The 21,798-nt window shown below is 63.3% G+C and overlaps 1 protein-coding gene across 2 annotated transcripts in view; it reads right to left on the minus strand.

Annotated features, from left to right (window-relative positions):
• KIRREL1 (kirre like nephrin family adhesion molecule 1) overlaps positions 1-21,798 on the minus strand; it is an 84,685-nt gene that overhangs the window by 3,948 nt on the left and 58,939 nt on the right. The window contains exons 2-13 of one of the 2 annotated variants that reach the window (XM_059413568.1): positions 13,645-13,794; positions 11,891-12,040; positions 7,417-7,574; positions 5,582-5,732; positions 4,566-4,671; positions 4,295-4,443; positions 3,992-4,119; positions 3,241-3,415; positions 3,059-3,159; positions 1,515-1,713; positions 282-389; positions 8-147 (exon numbers count right to left, since the gene is read on the minus strand). In XM_059413568.1, coding sequence (XP_059269551.1) covers positions 8-147; positions 282-389; positions 1,515-1,713; positions 3,059-3,159; positions 3,241-3,415; positions 3,992-4,119; positions 4,295-4,443; positions 4,566-4,671; positions 5,582-5,732; positions 7,417-7,574; positions 11,891-12,040; positions 13,645-13,794 — 1,715 coding nt within the window. The remainder of the gene's footprint in view (positions 1-7; positions 148-281; positions 390-1,514; positions 1,714-3,058; positions 3,160-3,240; positions 3,416-3,991; positions 4,120-4,294; positions 4,444-4,565; positions 4,672-5,581; positions 5,733-7,416; positions 7,575-11,890; positions 12,041-13,644; positions 13,795-21,798) is intronic. The other variant, XM_059413567.1, reaches the window with a different exon arrangement.

The raw sequence follows: 21,798 nt of genomic DNA on the forward strand, positions 1-21,798 counted from the left end.
CCCTCACCGAGTAGATGGCCTTCATGACCCGAGTCGCCGTGGACACGCTGGCAGTGTCCTCCTCCCGGTCTGAATGCATCGTGAGTGGCTCCCGGTTCACAGTCTCCACCTTGATGTCCAGCTTCCTAAGGGTCACGTCCTTGCGACCTGCACAGGGAAGGGCAGGTGGATGCACGCTGCTAGCTTCTGCCGGCCAGCCCTGGGGCCTGGGGCGCCGCGGGGCTTGTCTGCTCCGGCAGGGCAGTGGGGGAGCCGCGTGCGGGTGGGAGGCCTGGACTCACTGCCTTTGCGGCGTCGGTAGAGGAAGAACACCAAAGCGATGAAGAAGAAGGTGAGCAGCGCGCCCGCGCCGATGGTGGCCCCGGCGATGATGCCCACGGGCAGCACCTCTTCAGAGAGAAGGGAAGGCTGGGGTGAGGCCGGCGGCTCATGCGGACCCGAAGGCCAGCACCAGGGCCCTGCCGGCACCCATGCATGGGAATGGCATTTGCCTCAAGTCAGGGGGAGTTGGAGAGGAAGGTCTGCATTGGGTCTGGGGTTAGGTCTGAGCTTCAGCTTAATCCAAGTTGGGAGCATGGTCATGTCCCCTCCCTGCAGCTGTGACACAGCATGACCCTGGCCCTGGGTGTCCGCCCACCCCTCTGCAGCCCACCTGCCTGCGAGGCTTGGCTTCGCTTCCTGGGCTGGGATGGTCTGAGCTCAGCCGTCTCCACAAACTCAGACCCGCCACCCGTGTCCCCTGCATCTCTCCACCACGCCACCTCCTCACCCTGGCCAGGGCGGCCCCGGCACCTGCCTTCCCAGGGCTCCAACAGTTCTCCTGGGCTGCCCTGCTCCCCAGAGCTAAGCAGGACCAGGGAACCTCCTCCAGCGAACTCTCCCTTCCTGGCAGTCCTGGATGGACCAGATCTGCGGGACGCCCTCACCCTCCTGGCTGGGTCCTGCCGTACTCCCTCCACTTCGTTCTTCCCCACCACCCCTCGCTGGCGCTCTCAGCTAAGACACACTGGACGGGAGCCCCCACTTGTCTCTCCCTCCTCAGAGCGTCCAGCAAAGTCAAAGGCAACGCCTCCTTCCACATGCACTGTCTTACGGGAGGAAGCGCGTGCCTCCTAGCAGAGGAAGGATTCTCGAAGAGGCGGGAACCACTAACTGCGGCCGCCCACCATGTGCCTCCTCTCTGCACCCTCATGCCACCCCAGGGAGGTCACCCGTCCACGAAGCATCTGATTTTTCCCCACCTGAAGTCCTTCGCTTCCCCACTCTGTTCTGACCCAACAGCCCCTCTAGGGCCGGGGCGGCGTCCTGTGCGCAGCCTTTCCTGCCGCCCCGAGCGCGCGGCAGACCCAGAGGGGCCGCTAGTGCACTTTGGGAAAAGGGGGTGGGCTTCCCCAGCAGAGCACAAGCGCAGGCTCTGGAGGGCAGGCCCCCGAGAGGGTCATCTCCCCGCGAGGACCGCCGGGGAGAGAGGAGGGAGCAGAACCCCCAGCGGTCCGCACCCCAGCCACAGTCACCTCGCTCCTCCAGCTGGATGATGGCCGTGCCGGGCCCGAAGCTGTTCCAGGCCGTGCAGTTGTAGTGCGTCTGAAAGTCTGCTTCCATGACGTTGTTGATGGTGAGCGTGGACAGCACGCCGCTGCCCGAGTTGGTCCTCTCCACCGTGTAGCGCTCCAGAGTGCCCGCCTCCAGGAAGTTCTCCTTCCAGGCCCAAGCCTGGGGGGACAGAGCGGGGGGGGGGGCACGGGGGGGGACAGAGCGGGGGGGGGCACGGGGGCGTAAGGAAGGGCTGGTGGCGGAAACACCTGGCCCACACTCCAGGCGTTCCTGTCCCATGCGTCTCGTGCGTCCCTCAGCCCAGCCCAGCACTCACCCTGCAACAAACCCAAGTCACCCTCTTGCCTCAAACCTTGGCAGGGGCTCTCCAGTCTAAGGGAAACAGCGGCTCCCAGCGTGACGGAGATAGGAACGTGCCGATATGCCGAGGGACATTCTTTAAAATGCAGATTCTTGGAGCTTAAGTCTTAAATGTGCATCTCCAGAGGAGAGCTCCAAGATTCTCTATTTTTATAAGAATCCCACCGATGTAGATGTGGTTGGGCTGGTGAACCAGCGTTTGGTAGCCCCTGATGTCCTGGATGGGGGGTCCACCCTGGGCCCTGAGCCTGGCTGTCCCTTGAGCCCCTGTGTGGCCTCCCTCCCCCTCTCTGGGCCTCCGGGTCCTCATCTGTGAAAGCAGAGGACCAGGCTGGAGTTGGACGCCCAAGATTTGTCCCGCTCATGACTCAGACTTTAGCCTCACCTCTAGCCAACCCGCAGGCATCCCCACCTGAACCCACCTGGGAGGTGCTGGAGACCCATCCCCAGACTCTTAAAACAGGGAAGATCCCTCACAGAAAAGGGGTATCCGCATCCTTCTCCATCCCTGAGCTCCCAGCCGGGACACCCCCTTCATGTCCCCTCCCTGAGTGGAGCCCGCGGGAGGGGGAGTGGCTGAGCACTGGCTCCTTTCCAGGGATCAATCCTCCTAGCTCTGCACGGGGAGCCCCCCGGGAGCCGAGCCGCCCGCTGCCCAGGCGGCCGTGGTAATGAAGTGTCCCTGGGCAGCCCTGGAGTTAGCCAAAGGGTCATTAAATGTGATGAGGGGTTTGACGGTTAATGGTCACGGGAGGAATTAATGGCGCATGGTGTGGGGACGAGGAGAAAGGCGGGGCGGGGGAGCGCGTCGAGGAGGAAGACAGAAGGGGGCAGAGGGCCAGGGAGCCCAGGGGCAGGGTGGAGGCCGGCGGGGGGGGGGGGCAGGGAGGCTGGGAGAGGGAAGGAGATGAGGCAGACAGAGCAACCCCGGCCTCTGGCACCTGTCGCGACGGCCGCCCCACAGCCACCCGACCAGGCGGGGACACCGACCCCATTTTGTGGATGACAAAACGGAGGTTTGAAACACTAAGTAATTGGCTCAGGGCCATTGACAGGTGAGGGAGGAGGGGCTGTCCTGTGAGCAGGGATGGGGGCAGGGGGACGCAGCCCCCGGGGCACTGGCCGGGACGCAGGCGGCACTCACGATGCGGTCCGGGGGGGGCGTGCTCCCGATGAAACACTCCACCTTGCCCCCGTCGCCCCTGACAGCATACTGCACCGCTTCGCTGGAGATGATGGGGGGCCCTGTGAGCAAGAAGACGCAGTCAGGGCCGGCGGGACGCGGCAGCACCTGCCCGCCCAGGCCCAGCCCCGCAGGCCGCTCACCGTTCACGTAGAGGGGCACCTCCCTCTCGGCCACGCCGATCCGAGGCACGATGGCCCGGCAGGTGTACGTGCCCGCATCGGCCTGGGTCACTGACTTCAGCAGCAACTGGTTGCTGTTACTCAGGACCTGGGCAGAGAGAGCAGCCTCGGGTGGGGAGCCAGGAGGCCTGGGCCCCTGGGTCCAAGCGGGGCCCCGCATCGGAGGCATTGGGAAGAAAGCAGGAAGGGCCACAAGTGAATTCCCGGAAGGGCAAAGGCTGCATCCCCTGACTCTAAAAAGGGCCTCACTGGGGCCCTGGGTCTCCACTAGAGTGAGCTGCGAAGGGCAGAGGCCGGCGAGGGCAGCCGGAGCTGCGGTGACTTGAGAGAACGCAGCCTCTCGGCCTGTTCTAGAACTTTCCCTGCCAAGCAAGACAGGGAGTCTCACCCTGACATCCCTCTTCCTGCAATTCCAGCCCAAAGTATGTCATGCAGGGGTCTAGAGAGCTGCAGAAACCCCTCCCTCCACACACACCTACGTCCCCGTGTCCCTCCCACAGGCACTGAGTCGCCCGCTGTTCCACGGCAAGAAGGGGGTTGGATCCCAAGCACTGGCCTCCTCCTTCAAATCCCAAGACCCTAGACACACCGTGGCTCCGACCGGACAAGCCACCGGACAAGCCACGGTGCACCTGCCCCGCCCCAGCCCGGCTCTCCCACCTGGGACCGACTCCTTCCTCCGGGCGCTCGAGACGGGCCGCAAGCGTCTTACCATGTTTGAGTCCTTTTTGGTCCAGGTGAGGGTGAGGGGGGGGTTCCCCACCCAGACGCAGGTGAGGGTCACGTCAGAGCCAATGTCTGTGGTCGTGGGCTTGGGGTCAACTACGATCCGGGGGGCAACTGCGTGGAGAAGAGCCCTGGCTAGGGCCTCGGTCTCGTCGGGGCTCAGCGCCGGCCGCCCTGCTCTTCCTTCCGCCGCCCTGCCACCCTCCCGGCCTGTCGCCTGTCCTGAGCTTCACGGAGCCCCCGCCCCTACCCCTGACCCTTCAGGGGTCCCTGCCCGGGCAGCACTCACAGTGGACGTTGACTAAGGTGCTGACGTTGGTGCTCCCCACTTTGTTGTGGACTTCACAGGACACGGGCTCCGTGAAGAAGGAATAGTCGACGTTCGTCTCATAGCGACTCTCGTGCGCGTCTTCAATCAAGAAGCCGCCCTTGGCCCACCTGGGGTGGAGGCAGCGCGGTGGGGATCAGGCCCTGGGCGACTCTCACCCGCGGCCGGGGCGCAATGCCCCCGGCAGCCCCCACGCCCGGCCCAGGCTGACCCCAGCCCCCACCCCTTGCACCTGTAACCCAGAATCTCGGGGTTGGCTGTGGCCTGGCAGGTGAAGACGACGCGCTCCCCCTCCTGTACCGTCTGCGGCTCAATAGACAGGGTCACCGTGGGAGGGTCTGCGAGGCAGGGGACACGAAAGGTCTTTTCTGTCCCTCGAGTGTCTTTCTCTTCGTAACCCACACACCCAGCCCTCGCCCTGGGCAGAGATCTGGGAATTGGAGTGAAGGGAGCACCAGGGCCAGTAAGAAGGCATCTTCCTCACCTTTACCCCGGGGAGCCTCCAGGGGGCCGGGCTAGGGGGCTGCCTAGGGGGCGGGGACCCAGGCTGCCGCCTAAGGGACACTTAGGGGATGTAAAGTGCACATTGGCTGCAAGAAGTCAGGGCAGCCTGGCGGGGCCCACTGAAAGGGCTGCAGGTGGGGCATCTCCGGCCCCTGCCCATTCCCTCCCTTTTCTGGGTGGAGGGGCTGTACCCCCCCCTCACCCCACGGCAGGAGGCTCCATGCTGGCTGCTCTGACACTGTCCTGTCCAAGTGCTCCCTCAGCCCCAACAGACGGCAACGGGTCCCCAGTCCCTTCTCTGAGCCCCAGGGGATTAGATGTATTTCAGAATTTGGAGTTTTCCCCATTTTAGAAAGGTGCTGCTGTGCACAGACCATTTTGCTACGTAAGACCCCCAGCGGGGTCTGGGCAACACCTCATAGTGAGATACCGGTTAAGTAAGAGACTGTGGAGAACCTTAGTCCATGTTTTGCCAGCAAACAGGATTTAGTTTGGGATTTCAGAGAAGACCCCGTAGGGGTCTTTCCTCATGTACACAGAGTTGGGAGCTGAGGCTCAGAGAGGTGAAGTCACAGCCCAAGTCTCATGCCGGGTCTGACCCAAGAGCTGCCTGACTCCCAGCCCGTGCCTCCCCCACGCCCCCGGCCCCTGCAGGATCGGCATTCGGGGCTTCTCCGAGGTCGCCCCACACTCTCTCCCCGAGCCCAGTCCTCCCCCCGGCGCCGCGGCAGGACCCCCGCTCACGGTGCACGTCGAGCTCGATGGACGTCTCCTTGCCCGTGGGCGTGGCCTCGTTCACGCTGCGGCAGGTGAAGACGCGCCCGATGTCCAGGTCTGTGGGGTTGATGAGCAGCTGGCTGACGGTGGTCTCCCTCTTCCCGTCCTGCAGCAGCTCCTGGGGTGGGACAGCGGGAGACCGGGTCAGGCTGCACCCCCCACACCGCGACCAGGGTGACCCCGCAGAGACGGGCTTGCACTGGGGAGGCAAGAGGACTTTAACCGGAGCTGCCGCCCTCCCCTCCCCGCCCCAGCCTCTTAAAATAAATAGACTCTAATAAAATAAATAGACTTTATTTTTTAGAGACGTTTTAAGTGTATGGAAAAACTGAACAGAAAATGCAGTGAGTTCCCATCTGCCCTCCAGGACCCACAGTTCCTGCTCGTGAGCAGGACACATGAGGGCCGAGCACACGACTGACGGACCCGGGTCGGGCCACGGCTGCTAAGTGCTGCGCCGTCGGAGCCCAGGCTACATGGCCTGCCGTTCCCCGTGGTTCGGAGCCTCATTCCGGGCACTCAGGACGGCCCAAGTCCCTCCTCTTCTGCACCGTCTCTGCAACCCTCCCGTCCCCAAGACCCTCCAGCTCGGTCTGTCCTGCTCTGGGCACAGCAGCTTCACCTGGGGGGCTGTGCGTGAGCTGGGTGCTGGGGTTCTCCTGCCAGACTGCAGGCCCCTGGAGAGCCGGAAAGCCCACGGGCTGTCTCCCCGGCTCAGCGAGGGCCGCTGAGGCCCTGAGGCCTCCAAACGTGGTCACCAGAACCTGTGAGCTGTTTTGTGTAAGGCAAACCACACCACTGCTCTCCGGCAGCAACACGCAGGCCTCTGCTGGGCAGAGCAGGGCTGGAGCTGTGCAGGGCACAGGCTCCCCCTTCCCCCGGCTGCTCGCCCGGGACCTGCGTCTTTAGAAAACCGGAGAAGGGACGTGAATGACAAATGGCTGTTAACAAATCAGCTCGTTTGGTTGCCAGAACATTTCAAAATATGAAGCCCTACAGGAGAAGAATTACAGATATCTTGTGCTAAAAGGTTAAGCACCACTGAAGCCGGAGTGTCCTGAGTCAAATGGGGAAACCAAGGCCAGAGAGCAGGGAGCTGTCCAAGGTCACCCAGCCTTCAAGGGCAGGGCTAACCCGGTTCTGCCTGGCACTGCTCTCGGAGGCACACAGGTGATTGGGTCTCCCACGGCACCCAGCAAAGGGCTGGGCACACCTGTGTGTTTGCCCGCAGCTGGCAGAAGCACCTCACACTGGAGAGGTGGATGTTCACTCCAGCCAGCGCCACCCAGAACATCCCCTGGTGACTCTGCCATAGCCTGCTCACTCAGTCGTGCCAACCAGAGGCTGAAGGAGAAGGCCGAGGGGCTCAGTGGAGTGCAGCCTGAGCCACGTGCAGACCCCAGCTCCGCTGTGCACCAGCCCTGTGACCCCGGGCAAGGCATCAGCCTCTCTGACCATCGGTGTCCCTCTTTGGTGAGTTGGACAGAACACCAGCCTTATGAAACTCCCTTGAGGATCCAGAGGGACTGTCCATTAGGAGCTCAGCATACACTGTGCCCAGCACACAGTAGGCGTTTAATCAGTGTATCTGGCATTAGCATTATTCTTCATCTCTGCTAGCCACTGAACGCAGCAGCGCACCATGAACGTGGACGCCCCGTCCTTTCCTCTGGATCCGAGCTACACAATGAGGGTTTTACCAGATGACGTACGAGCTCCCCCGTCACATCTGTGCCCCCCGAGTCTGGGTCAGGCCCACCTGGGATGGGGCTGAGGGGTCTGGGGGAGCAGCAGGGTCTCACCGTGCTGGCCACAGCGCCCTCTTGCTGTGTCCCATCCCGGAACCAGATGATGGTGGCGGCCGGCTTGGCGTTGAAGGCTCGGCATGTGAGATTGTGGGGGGTGCCAGCTTGCAGCAGAATCACAGGGCCGCCATCGATCCTGGTGTCCTCTGGGGGGACTGCGGGGTGATGAGAGCCATCAGTCAGGGTGCGGCTAAGCCCCTGACCCTGCCCGCTGCGCGTCTGCTCCGTGGACGGCCGCTGCCGCCTGAACTTGCAATCTGTACACCTGTTGCCACCAGCGCAGCCCCCAACCCCAGCAGGTTCCTTCCCAGCCCGTCTGGTGGATGAGGGGTACTCATCCGCAAACTGGGGAAGAGCTAGGCTCTCCAGGACCGGGGTGCAGCTCACACTCCGGGGGCCGCACGGGGGGGGCCTCACCCTGGGCCAGCCCGGTGAGCCGGTCTATCACAGCCGCCTCCCGAACCGACTCCCGGCCTCCAGTCCCCCGGCAGACGCATCCATCACCACTGGCAGGTTATTTTCTCCCGCGCAGCGAAGACGGCGCCCCCTCCTTGCCCAGACACTTCGGAGGGCTATGAAGTGCCGTGGGGGTGCTCACTAGCGTCTCGGCCTGCCGCTCAGGGTTCCCCCAGGCAGCCCCGCACTTTCTCGCGTCCTCACCTCTGCTGTCCCTCCCGCAGCCTGCTGCACGGGCCCTCCCGCCACAGCCGGCCCAGCGGTGGCACCAGGCAGGGGGTCTGAGCTCCTAACCAACCTCATATTGGGGTCACTTAGGATGACTGCTCGGGCCCCCTTCCCAACCAAAGCTGTTGTCCCCTGCTCCCTGGTTTTCTACCAACTCCAGGCCTAGAGGCGGCCACCGTCAGCTCCTGCTAACTGCTTGAGGGATTGAATGGGTCCAATTTCTGACGCCAAGAAATAGGCCTCTTCTTGTCCTATCCCCACAGGCTCCAAAAAGCTCAGACGGTGAGATGACACGTTCCTTGAAGGCAGGGCTGCTTCTTTCTCTGAAAGCCCGAGGTTTAGCCGAGCTCGGCTGACAGCAGGTCCACGGGGAGCGCAGCTGTAGGAGTAACTAAGGGACTGAAGCGGCAAAGGCGGGGTTTCGGGATTTCGGTGACCGTCCTTCTGGTGCCCCGGTTGTCGTCAGGCCGGCAGTGGGAAAGGGCTTGGTTTGCCTTCTGCTGGGGAGACCCAGGGAGGGCTCGGTGAGGAAACCGTTGAGAGCAGGTGCTGGAGGCCCACAGAGCCTCACGGCGGGCAGGGCTGCCCCGGGGTGTAGGAAAGGCAGGTCCTATGCTGCAGTTTCTTCTAGAAAGGAACCACCTGCACCGTTTCTTTTCCACTCAGCTCACACACACAGAGGAGCAGAGTTTCCGAGCAGGCTGCCCTGATGTTACACCCCTGTGTCCGGCTGGTCACCTGTCGTGTGATCTTGGGTGAGGCCTTCAGGGGAGAGTCCCTCTTCAGCAGGGATGCGGCACTGCCTAACCCGGGGGCCCTCGTGAAGGTCAGCAGGGGTGCTGGGTACGGACTGCAGTGTGCAGGCCTGGGTGACCGTGTGCTGCGTTCCCGCTGCTGCTCGGACGAGAGCCAGCAGTGCCCCCGGCTCCGGGCCAACAGATCAGCCGAGGCCCCGCCGCCTCCTCTTTGCTTAGGGCTCTGCCCTGTTCCCCTGTGCACATGTGGAAGTGGGGTGAGAAGGAGAGGCGTGGATATAGAGCCCCCACTCGGGGTCTGCTGGTCTGCATGGGCCCCTCCGAGGTCACACCTGCGGTCTCACCCAGGAAGGACATCCTGGATGGGCAGAGATCCTGTCCAAATGCGGGGTCAGTACGCCCTGGGTCGGACGGAAGGCGCCGCCTCCCCTCGGCTCCCCCCTCCCTGGAACGCTGGCCCTTTCCCCTCCTTCGGGCAAGACCATCCATCTGTCGCTGACCCGTCTTTCTCTCCGTTTCTGGGGCAAAGGAGAATTGTCTGCTCTGCTGTCAGAGGGCATGTCCGTGCGGCTGCTTGTTTACAAACACATTTTCCTAATTTGTGGCAAATCTGTATGTAGGTCTGTGGCCTCAGTTTCCTCGTTTGTAAAGTTTTAAAAATAACATAGACGACTCTTCCCCAGCGGCGTCGTTGACTGGAGATCCCAGACGTGCAGCCGATGAGCTGTGACGCGATCCAGTGTTTCCGCCGCTCGTGGGAAGCCGACCAAAGGGCCCAGTTCCACACGTATGTGACCGCGTCTGACACTCTCTGCAAAGCATACTTCATTAATCCTTTCGCGGTAAATACCTGGACCCCAAATGCCAGACGAGGTCCCTGAGGCTCGGAGAGGTTACGGAGTGTGCCCTGAGGCAGGAGAGGGAGTTAAGCGGCAAGACTGGTGGGGGCCGGCCCACCGACCCTGGGACCCTAGAGCCCTGCCACTGTCCCCACGGGGCAGGGGGTGGGAGGGTGGGCTGCAGGCCTGCGTGTGGGCGCTGTGTCTGCAGGGGAGTGGGAGGCCGCTGCTCAGCCCTGCCGCAGGGAGAAGGAAAGGCTGCTGCTGCACGAAGAAGGCAGACTGGAGCGGGGCGCGCAGACAAGGGCTGCGGCTGCAGATGGGGCGGGTCTGCCGGGCCCTGGTCGCAGGCCACTGTCCACTCTGCTCAGTCTCCAGGACTGGTACCGTGAGCACCGGCGTACAGAACCGGGTGAGCAGGGAGCGTGCGAGACGAGGCCTGTCTTCTTAGCCTGCACACGGCTGCCGGTGGCAGGGGTCTAAGAGAGCAGAGCGAGCACGAACCTCTCGTTCTTTTTCTTCTTGGGGACTGTCCCTGCCCCCCAGGGCCCCCAAGCCCCCCAGATAGGCTGGGAAGTTCCACACTGCACACAGACCATGCCCTCCAAATGAGCCACCCAGCGTCCCCACCGCGGGCTCTCCCTCAGTGGCTTGCAAGCTCTTCAACAAGGCACTCTTCCGTTCATATTCCTCTTCCAGGAAGCCTTTCTTGAACAAAACAAGCCACTGGATGCCATTATAAGCCCCATTCCTGCCATGCCTAGGGGCTTAGCTGTCGTTTTCTCATCTTTGCTGCTCTGTCTCTGGGGGTCTGGGGCAGGAGAGGGGAGGGGGGCCAGGGGCTCCTTGTTGGGGTGGGAATTCCGCTGGGTGAGAAGGAGGACCTCCAGGATCCACAACAGAGGCGGTTAGGGAGGGAAAAGAAGACAGACGGGCTGCTGAGAATCTCGGGGTTCCCTTTGATGGCCTGGGCTGGCGCGGGCTCACACTCACCCAGGAGGGATGGGAGGTGCTGTCACCCCCGTGGTGCCCCATGCTCATCCCCGCCGGCCACCCGCCTCTCGCCCTGACCTCAGGCTTGCACCTTGCTCACGAGCGAGGAAGTGCGAGCCCCCTCCCCCCAGGCTAGAGTCCTTGCTGCCCTGACACCTCCCTGCCCAAGCCCCAGTGGTTCACAGCTGCCTGGGCAGAGCGGCTAAGAGAAGGCTGATGTCACCATGCTGCCTTACCGATGAGCAAACTGAGACCCAGGGTTCGTGACCCCTCGGGGTCCCAGTGCCAGAATGGGCCAGGGCTCCTGACCTCCAGCTCCCAGTTCAGCCCTTCCAGACACAAGGACGACTTCCTGCGCCCCGCTCACCCCCACTCTCCCGCTGGGTAAAACCTTCCTGTGTGCAAGCTCGCGGCCTCAGTCCCGCTCCCCCCCAGCCCCTCCAGGGGCTTCTCCCACGTTGCAGGTTTCAGGCAATAAGATGGAACAGAGCACACGAAGGCAGCGGAAGGACCGGGCCAGCACGGACAAAAGGGAAGAGGGAGGTCCCGGGCAGAGGAAGCCCAGCAGAGGCAGAGGGAGAGCACCAGGCTGGAGGGAGCCAGAGGGCGTGTCCCAGCCTGTCTCCTGCAGGGGCCAGTCCCCGCATTATGCAGATGGCCCCGGGGGCTCTCACAGAGGGACCTCTGCTCTGCTCCAGCAGGACGCAGCCCACCACCCCAGTTCTCAACCCTCCAGCTCATTCCTTCTGGTCTTGCTCCCCGGCTCCCAGAAGGGCCTCCAGGGGACTCTCAGTGGCCAGGGAGGAAGAGTGGTGAAGGGGAGTATGGGCTGAGTGAGGAGAAAGGGAGCCCTGGGGCAGCGGCTGGGGCTGGAGGCAGCCGTGGGGAGGGCGGGAGAAGCTCTTGACCGACAAGCCTGGGCCAGGAGCAGGTGCATCTCCACCCCAACTCTTCTGCCCTGGGGGAGTCCTATGTCCAACCGATAGAGCCCAACCCACTGGGCACAGAGGATGCCAGGCCTCACACGCCCTCGGTCCCACCGTGGGGGCCCACAGCCCGCTTTACCCTCTTCTGCTGGACTTGGCTTTGCACAAAGTTTAGAGAAAGATGCGGGAGGGCCGTGGGGACGGACAAGCGGCCAGGAAGAAGGGAGGGGACACGGGGATAGGAGGAAAGAGCGGGAGGAGGGCAGAGCTTTACTGAGCACGGTGAGCTTGGCCCGCCGCGAGCGCAGGGCGGCCTCTGTGGCCTGGCACTCGTAGGAGGCGTCGTCAGACAGCTCGGCGTCCGTGATCTCCAGGTTGTACTGCCCGGCATCCGCGGAGCCCACGACCCGGTACCGTGGCCAGGCTGCAGGAACACAAGGGTGAATGAGGTGAGCCCTGCCCCAGCCTGGGACCCGGCCTACCAGGGGCCCCTCTCTCCCCACGGCTGCACTCCTCCCGCCACCCTGGCCTGGGACCCCGTCCACAGAGCCCCAGCTGTCACATTCCCATGTCACAGCCTCCTACGGACAGGCTGGGGGCCCTGGAGCAGGAGCGATGGGGGACACAGAAGGGGCAGAAGAGCGGAATTTCTGGAGCTGTTTCCAGACCAGCGACCCTTGTAATAACAGGAAAGGAGCAGGAAAAAAGCTGAGGGAAGGGGAGACGGGGAGAGCATGTGGGTGCTGGAAATATAGGGCCTTGCAGCACAGACGGGACTCCCGGGGGCCGGGGGGGCGGGGGGGCCGAGGCAGGCCAAGGCCATGTCCGCACTGGCCATGCCGGGGATGGACGCGGCAGGGTCCCGCCCCTGAAGGAGGCCTGACCCACACAGGCCCTGGAGGAGCCACGGCTGCTGCGGCAGGTGGGCCTGGGAGCCGCTGGCCCCTCCGCTCTGCCCTCCCCTGCAGGCTCGCCGACCCTCTCCCCCGGGCTCCCCACCGGCTCGCTCCCACTATCTCCTGCTGTCCACAGCTTATCGATCCTTCTCACTCCATATCCATTGATCTCTCTCCCAGTTTCTCTTTCTTTTCTATCGTCGATAGAGCCACTAGCCCGTCTCCCGCCTCTGCACGGACAGACTTCCCTCACCTGTGCTAATATGCAGACCCCTCAGCAAATAATCTCAACCCCTAGACAACAAAAAGAATAAGAATGTGCAGCCCTTCCTGGGCTTCTGGCCTGACGCCGCTTCCCGGCGGTCTCTCATTTGGCCAGAACTCACGAATGCCGCGCTGGATCCTGAGTTCTACGGCTGTTTTCCACGGTGGTAAACCGAGACCCAGAGAGGTGCCGCGACTTTCCTAAGGTCGCCCAGCTCACCAGCCGCAGAGGCAGCCCCAGAGCCCAGGGGACATCCTCCTCCGCCGCGGCCAGGAAGCCTTCCCCAAACTGCCCTTCCTTGTTCTGGAATAGAGGTCATTGGTTCGTTCTGTCTCCCTGAATCGCCTCGTAGCTTGGGCACAGGCTGCCCAGCACCCGATAAAGGCTTCTCACACAAACACGGACATCGGCGCCCAGGCTGACGCTACCCTGGGGTTTTGGCCTCAGAGCAGACGTGGCCTGGGCAGGGGCAGGAGGGAGTCGGGAGCAAAGCCAGCCTGGCAGGAGGGACAGAGGGTCTCCTGCCCTCTGGTCTCCTGCCCTCTGGCCTCGCCTCTTCCTGCCTGGAGCACCTCTCCCGGTGTCTGTCTGTCTGTCTGTCTCAAGCTCTCTTACATAAAGGCCTCTCGTTTCCCCTCAGTCTCTCCGGTTCCTGTTGCCTTTCTTGAGCCAGTCGGCAGCCGGAGGAAACGCAGAGCTTCAGGCGAGGCAGAGCTTAGGAGGGGAGGGCAAAGCTGGCCTCACAGAGATGGGGCAGGAGAGGCTGGAGCTCGGAGAGGTAAGGGCCACGGCCCCTGTGGGGCCTATGCTGGGGAGGGGCACAAAGACAGGACGTCCGAGGGCTGGGCCGGTGGGCCACCCACTCACCTTTGAGGCCCTGGCCCATGCCCAGCGCCAGCCCGTCCTTGGTCCATTGCACGATGCCGGAGTAGTTGAGCAGCACACAGGGGAGCACGGCCCGCTGTCCTGCCACCACCGTCTGGTCAGCCGGCTCCTGGCTGAAGCGGGTCTGGGTCCCTGGCAAAGCCAAGCCGGCACAGAGTGAGGATGTGCAGGAGGGAAAGGCTCCACGAGGGGCCGCCCTCCCTGGGCCCCATCCCTGCCCCCTGTCCCTGCCCCACTCCAGCCCAGCCCCTTCCTGCCACGATGCCCTATGCTGGCCCCGGATTCCTCCTCCTCACCCCCACCCTGCCCCCGAGGGACGGGTTTCAGGGAGGGGGCGCTCAGCAGCGCAGTGTTACGGAGGGCTTGAGATGAGGCTAGTCCCCTCCTCCCGTGCCACAGACAGGACACTGAGGACTGGCGTGGGGACAGGTGAGGGGGAGTGAGGGGCAGAGTGCGGAGTCGAACCTGAGCCTTGGCCCTCCAGGTCCTGGTCCTGCCCCGCCCCCTGCCGCCTCACCCCCAGCCCTGTTCCCAGGTGCTGCACCCAGGAGCAGAGCCGCTGGCCCTGCACCACCCCTGCAATCCCAGAGTGGGGCTAGGGCACAGTACCGCTGCCCGCACGTGTCCTGTGAGCCATCGCGGGCAGCACACGGGTGCTTCGGGGACAGCGCACCCAGCGGGCGCACAAGGGCAGACTCTGGGCGGGCATCGCACAAGGGTGAACACCGGCGTCCTGGGGTCGGAGCGTCCACAGCAAACCTCTGAGCCCACTTCTTGGCACTCCCACCCCGCCCTGCGCGTCAGCCCCTTGCCCCCGAGCTCCAGGGCACGCGTGCGAACACGCGGACACACGGACCGCACTGTGCCGCCCGCGCGGTGGGAGCCAGGCGCGCGTGTGACTTTGTTCGATCCCCAGCCCCCCCACCCCGCGGCTGTGGAGCCACACATGGCTGCCCGGCTGGCAGCCCGGCCCGGAGCGTTTGATTAGAGAGCTGCAGAGTAATTGCCTTTAATTGTGGGGCCTAAATGGAGCAGGGAATTGGATTGTGGCAGCTCCTCCCCCCTGGGCTCCCACCCCCTGCGAGCGGAGCTGGTCTGCTGCTGGGGCTGTGGGAAGAGGGGAGACAGCAAAGGGAGAGGTCTGGCGCTTCCGAGCTTCGTCCCAATCTGTCACACTGCTGCGACCAAAACCAGCTTTGTCCCAGCTCAGGGGACTCTGCTCTCATGTTTCCCTCCCCAGCTCCCGAGGCTCTGTGGAGACCACAATCCCCAAATCCAACCCTTTCCACAATTTCTCTGAACCTCCATCACTCCAGTGTGTAGGCAGAGGGAACTTGTCGCTCCCCCTCCTGCGACCTCCCTCTGAGCCACCAGCCACAGGACCCAGGTCTCATCCCCTCCCTTCTGTTTCCTCCTCCAGCTCCATACCCCCTCATCTTTCCAAATTGGCCCCACATTCCCTTCTTCCAGGAAGCCCTCCTGGATTGATCCCTTAGCTCCTTGGACAAACAGCTTGTCCCATCTCCCAGCCCTGCTGTCACAGCTCTATCCATGCATTTCCTGTCCCAGACTCTAAGAGCCTATGCCCATGTTTTCACTGCGAGGTAGAACGCAGCGGGCAGGCGAGCGTGTTGGTCCTCTCCATCTACCAGAAGAGGAACCTGTCCTCCACAGCCAAGGCCCACATCTCCTCCCTCTGAATCCCCCTGGAATCCCCTGACATCCACATTGTCTGCTGCGCACAAAGGGGACCGAGAGAGGGGGCAGGGCCGGGAATGATGGCCAGCGTATGATTTAATACAACGAGGCAGCCTCTTTACTCTCGGCGAAGCGCACAAATCCAGTTCCTTGGGTCTGCAGGGGCCGGGAAGTTAGCAAGAGGGTCCCTCCCCACACTCCACGGGCTGCTGACTCGGGGCCGACCGGACATCCTTCCGTGGCTCCTGAAGAGGCCAAGGATAAGGCTGGCCCACATCCCCAGGGATTCCGGGGCAGGTGCTGAGATCCTGGGGGAGGGGCGGGTCAGGTGAGCAGGCAGCATTATTAATTCAGGCATTGCCCTCATTATTATTCAAATTTATTCATATCCTTGCGCATTCTCTAGTGCAGCTCCATGCTGCAAGGTCCCCGCACGTTTCTCCTTCCCACGGCCCCAGAACCCAAGTCAAGGGCTTGGGAGTGGGCTGGCCGGCTGTCCCCGGCTCAGAGATGAGACTCTGTTCTCGGCTTTGCTGCACAGGCCCGGACACCCTGGTCTCCTGGCGACGTCTCCAGCAGACACTGAGTTGCTGCTCTTTGTCCACAGGGCACAAGCAGGCAGGATGGAGGGGGTGCCCTTGTGGTCAGAGTCAGAGACCAGGGACAGGGAGCGGCCCGAGGGGGGAGCGTTATGGCTGGGGCGTGTCACTCACCCACCCCCCAACACCCCGGGCCTTGCTCACCTGCACGGCCAGGAGTGTGGACAAGGACTGCAGGGGGCCTTTTAGGAGCTCAGGTGTAGGAGACAGACTTCAGTTTGCATAATGCCTCTGCCTTTTCCTGACCATGACCTTGGCCAAGTCCCTCTCTGAGCCCCACCTCCAGGGCTCCCTGAAGGTTAATGCGATGGGGAGTAGGACGGGCCTGCGACAAACCCTTGCCTGTGCCCACTCACTGGTCGCCATGCCCCGTATCTATCCCGGGTGGCTACAGAGTTAGGCGTCCCTGGAAACCCCCACAAGGACATGAGAGAGAAGACAGTTTAGTCGGGAGACGGGTGGAAGCACAGACTGTGAAGTACCCAGAGAGGAGGGCACACCAAGAGGTCTTGGGGACTGTCCTCAGCGGCAAAGACCCTGGATCCTGACCCTGCAAAACTCCCAAGTGAGTTTGTCCCCAAACAGTCCCCACAGTCAAGATGGTGCCGAGACAGGCCCGGCTCTGCGGGTTGGCTCTGGGGAGGGGAAGGCCCCACGCTGCTCTCTCCTCTGCACACCCCAGGCTCCTGTCACCCTTCCAACACCTTGCACAGCCGTTCCAGGGCTGGGGAGGGTGATCGGCTGCCCCTATTCCCTTGGGATTCGAAGAGTTACTTCCTCTGGGAAGTTCTCCCCGACTTCCCATGTGCCCCGAGAGCCCCTTTTACTCATTTCTTACCTCTGCGGTCATACGTCCCCCCGCGGCACTGCCCATCCCTGCCATGAGCCCAGGGGACTCCAAGTCCAGGTTGGGTCCCTCAGAGCTCTGGCTCCTCACCCAGCACAGGCCCGGCTGGCAGGCCCCTGGGTGCTCTGAAGCAGCGAGCGACCCTGCTATGTGACCCACGCCCCCACCGCCCCCCAGTGAGGGACAGGAGGCAGAGGGGTAGTCACGCTCCCAGGCTGCAGCGGAGGCACGGGCAGGGCAGGGACATAGAGGGACAGGCTGGGCTTCTCCCTGCAGGAAGCTGGGTACAGCGCTGGGGGCAGGGGTGCACAGACAGTCCTAAGAGGCTCCCTGGTGGAGGGAGTGTGGAGCCGAGCTGGGACCGGAGGGGGAGGCAGGACCCACAGTTCTACTGCGATGACGGGACTGCTGAGGAAAAGCCTAGGAAGTGAGCAGTGAGGGGAGACACTGGACAGGGCACCACGGCAAGGGCAGACGTGTCCTGGTGGCCTGACGACAAAGAAGGAGGTAGGGAGTGATGTCCCCGCATGTCACAGAGGCACCAAGAGCCCATCCTGGTGGCCTAGCAAGGACACACACGCGCACACACACACACACACACGCACACACACACACACACACACGGACACACACACACATGCCCCCAAGGCCCTGGGGCCTTGGGCCTCCACCATCTGTGCCTGAGCAAAGCCCGCACTGCAGGTGGGGGCCAGACGGCAGTCCCGCCCAGGGCCGGCACCCGGCTCGCAGGAAATAAAGCCGGCAGGAAACAGAAACACAGGAGCATGGCTCAAGGCAGCAGGGGGGGACTCGGGCGGGCCTGAGCGCAGGCAGCCCACGACCACAGTCCTGCCTCGCCCACGCTGCTCGCCCCAACTGGCAGCCTTGGCCTGCCCCCCCCCTCCCCCCGCCCCACACGAATCTGCGGGTGGGCTCTGGAATGAGTTCCCACGGGCTGTGATCCGTGGCCACCCCGTCTTCACAGGCGTGGGGAAGCCTTAGCAGCCATCACGAAGACAGGTGGGGAAGGACACGTGGCCACGGGCACCGAGCCACACAGACGCACGGGAGGCTGGTGGGGCAAAGCCAGACACCCACACAGAGGCTGGGGAGAGCCAGGGACCGTCCTGGGACTGGGGAGAAGCACCAGTGAAGGCAGATCTTGGTGAGAAGGAGGCCGGGAGAGGACAAACAGGCCCAAGGCAGTGACCCGGGGGGAAAGGCAGCAGGCGAGACCCGGTGACAAGAAGACCCTGAATGTCACAGGCCAAGGCAGAGCAGCAGGAAGGCTCAGGTCCTTAAAATGGAGGGAGAGAGGTGGCGAGCAGGGGCATGGGAGCCAGCCTGGCCACGGGACAGGCACCCCTACATTCGGTGCACTTCTCTCCTTTAGACATGCACAGTGAGGCTGGGGTCTCAGACTCCTGGTGTTCCCCTCCCCCAGGGGCCCACGGGACGGAAGCTCCCAGGAGGCTCAGCCAACAGGCTGGGGAGAGCAAGGGCAGCACGGAGGGGCCTGGGGAGAAACGAGGAGTGTGCGGGGCGGGAGCATCATGGGGGGGCTGTGCTTTTCACACAAGCTGAGGAGGGGTCAAAGCTGCAGAAACCCCCATTCCCACCTTCCCCACACCCCTTCCCCCATCACTGCCAGCCCCACCCTGCCCGGCCCCCACCCCAACTCAAAGCTCCTGGGCCAGACGGGTCACAGCTCCCTCCCCCATTCTTCCCGCATTGTTTGGGCTCCTGGTTAGAGCCCTTCTCCCAGCCTGCCTTGGATTAAAAGTTACTCATGTGTGCGATTCTGTCTCTCCCACTCTGCTGGGAGCCCCTGCAGAACAGAGACGCTTTGATTTACCTTTCTTGTCCCCTCAATCCGAGCAGCGCCCCTTAGTAATGATAACTCCCAATTATGCGACGCCCGCTACGTGCCGGCACCAGGCAGGTGCGCTACAGACCTCACTCCCAGCATCTCCGGCCCTGCTTGGGGCGGTGCTATGTCCATTCCGCACAAACGGGAAACGAAGCCCCGGGCGCTTAAGACAGAGATGTTATTTAGCGGCGGAGATGGGAACAGACTCGGGGCTTCTCGGCAGCAGGGCCACCGAGCCACGCCCCGGGAGCATCCAAGAAGCCTTCCTTGGAGGCACCGGGCTCAGGCCCCTGCCCACTACTTCGGGTCCCCACTCAGAGACTCCCACTTCCAACTTCATCCTGCTGGCCTCTGGGGGGTGGCCAGGACCCCGAGGCCACGAGGTGGCCTGCTGATCCGCAGGCTGCCACCGACCGCAGGAGGAGCTTGACCCGAGCGTCCTGACGCGGAGGGACAGTGGCTCCCAAGGCCGAGACAATGCCAGTGGCATCCGGAGAGGTCTCAGTGATTGGAGAAACCGCGAGTGCTAAGAGCCAGTGTCCACCTTCGGGAGTTGCTCGCTAAGAGCCAGTGTCCACCTTCGGGAGTTGCTCGCTAAGAGCCAGTGTCCACCTTCGGGAGTTGCTCGCTAAGAGCCAGTGTCCACCTTCGGGAGCTGCTCGCTAAGAGCCAGTGTCCACCTTCGGGAGCTGCTCGCTAAGAGCCAGTGTCCACCTTCGGGAGCTGCTCGCTAAGAGCCAGTGTCCACCTTCGGGAGCTGCTCGCTAAGAGCCAGTGTCCACCTTCGGGAGCTGCTCGCTAAGAGCCAGTGTCCACCTTCGGGAGTTGCTCGCTAAGAGGCGAGTCGCGTGGCCAGTAAGCAAAGCAAGGGGCCGGGACACCTGGCTCTCGGGAGGCCACCACACCAGCCCGGCTCCCGCTGCCTTCCGGCTCTCACCACCCCAGGACCTCCTGGCCCCGACCAGCCACTGTGCAGACTGGACCCCTGGTGCCTTGGCAGCCCCCCTCGATGCCGCCCCCCTCCCCGGAGAACCTGTCCTCCTCCCCTGCTCAGCCCACATCTCCCTGGGGACACGGCCTTCCAGCTCTGCTCCCAAGAGTGAGGCCAGGAGAGGCTGCCTGCCCCCAGGGTCCTCTCTCGGTCCTGCTGGGCTGGTGAGGACAGAGGTGGAGTTACACTTCTGATTCTGGCGGAGAAGTGATCTCCAGCTCTGTCCTAGAGGATGGAGATGCTCACAGATCCTCAGACACACCCCACACACGTCTCGTGGGCACGCACGTACCATAACACGTGAGCACCCACGTCCCCGGGTGCACGCACGTGTGCATACCCGCTCTTGCACAACCGCATTCGAGTTCACGCTTCGGCGCTCACGTCCTGGCACCCCATGCCCTGGTGGTCACATTCCCAGAGCCCTGCCCGCCAGGCCAGCCAGGAACCAGAGAGGGACTGGGGCCGAGTGCGGGAGGAAGCTGAGGAAGCCAGGCTGCAGGAGAGGGGTTGGTGGAGGCCAGGCCTCGTCTCCCCGGATTTATCAAACGCGCAGTAATGAGCCCCCCGGGCGGAGCGGTCCCCACGCTCTGCACTCCAGATTGCTGCTGGTTCAAAGGAAAGCCTTTGATTCGCACCGACAGCTTTCAGATGGAACTAAATCTCCCCACACTCCACCCCTCCTCCTGCCACGCGGCCCCCTCCCCGCTCTCACATCTTCGCCGCCTCTTCATCCCCCTCCCTGGACGTTCTCCCCCAGCCCAGCCATTCCCTTCCTGATCCATGAAAAATACAACAGCCCGGGAGAGCCCACCCCCCCCCCCCCCACCGTGGGCTTCTCTCATCTCACGGAGAAAAGAGGATTGCGATTCTCCAGGCTGGGCCGGCAGAGGGGAAAGAGAGATTTGCACTTTCGATAGAAGAGAAGACGGGAGAAGGGGGGGAGGGGGGGGCAGGAGGGGCCCCGGCTGGGGCGGGCAGCGCAAGGGCACGGGGAGAAAGACCGAAGGCCAGGCAGCACACAGGGACACACGGATGCAGACAGGCGAGGCCTCGGGACCCTGGGACCAGAAGTTCCCCGCTGGCGCTGACGGGCGTGGGGGCTGGGCTCTGCTGACCTGGGGCATTCGGTGTCCAGCCCAGAATCAGACAATGTCAAAATGTGGTGTGGCTCTCGAGAAGCTCTGACAGGCGAGGAACCAGGGGTCAGGAAGCCCCCCCGCGGGGAACTCAGGTGTGAGTAGACACCAGGTGCTACGGAGATCGGAGATCGGATGAAGCCCCAGGCAAGTTGGCGAACCTTCTGCCTGTCACCACCCAGCCCTGCCGCGTGAAGCTAAAACGTCGCCCTGGGCAGCAGGAGCCCCTGCCCTGACGACCGACCCACCAACTTTCCCCACCTTCCCACCTGGACGCCAAGCCACAGGCAGAAATGGTTTGTCTCCTCCGCCCGCCCCCGCCGGCCGCCTGCCTGGCCGAGCCAGCCGGACGCCCAGCTCCAAGGCTGGGGTATGGTGGGGACGGCCGAAGGGGAATCTTTCCAGGGACCAGATGGGATTTTACAAGTGGCCACAATCTGGCCCGGTTTCCTTGCATCTGAGCAGACAGCAGAGGCTGGTTGCGGAGACGGGCCCCGGGGCCTGGCAGGTACTCCCAGAGACGGGGAGCCTGAGCTTACTGGCCTGGGCCACTGGCTTAGTCACGGAGAAGCAGGAACAGAAATCCGAAAGAGGCAGGGGAACTGGCCCGGCACCACCTGCCGGGGAGGGACAGCCATGCTCTGGGCCGGGAGTCAAGAGATGTGAGCTTATCTGGTCCTGCCTCTGCCCCCATCTGGCTGTGTGACTGTGGGGCGGTCACGTCGCGTCTCTGGTCTCGGTTTCCTTAAACTGTGAAGCGAGGTTGCTGAGCACTGGGCTCCTCAGGGCCTTTGGTTCTGACATTCGAGGATTCTCCGGCATCGCGGGCCCTCCTGGGGCCTCAGCCAGACCTCGCCCACCCTCACTTCCCCCTGCAGGTGTGGAGGGAGGTCTGTGGGTTTGTGACACCAGGACAGCGGCTCAGAAGACCCAGATGGTGACCCAGCAGAGGGAAGGAAGGACACACTTTGCTTCCCTCGCCAGGCGTTCCC

This window comes from Mustela nigripes, chromosome 10 (assembly GCF_022355385.1).
Source record: "Mustela nigripes isolate SB6536 chromosome 10, MUSNIG.SB6536, whole genome shotgun sequence".
Classification (NCBI taxonomy): domain Eukaryota; kingdom Metazoa; phylum Chordata; class Mammalia; order Carnivora; family Mustelidae; genus Mustela; species Mustela nigripes.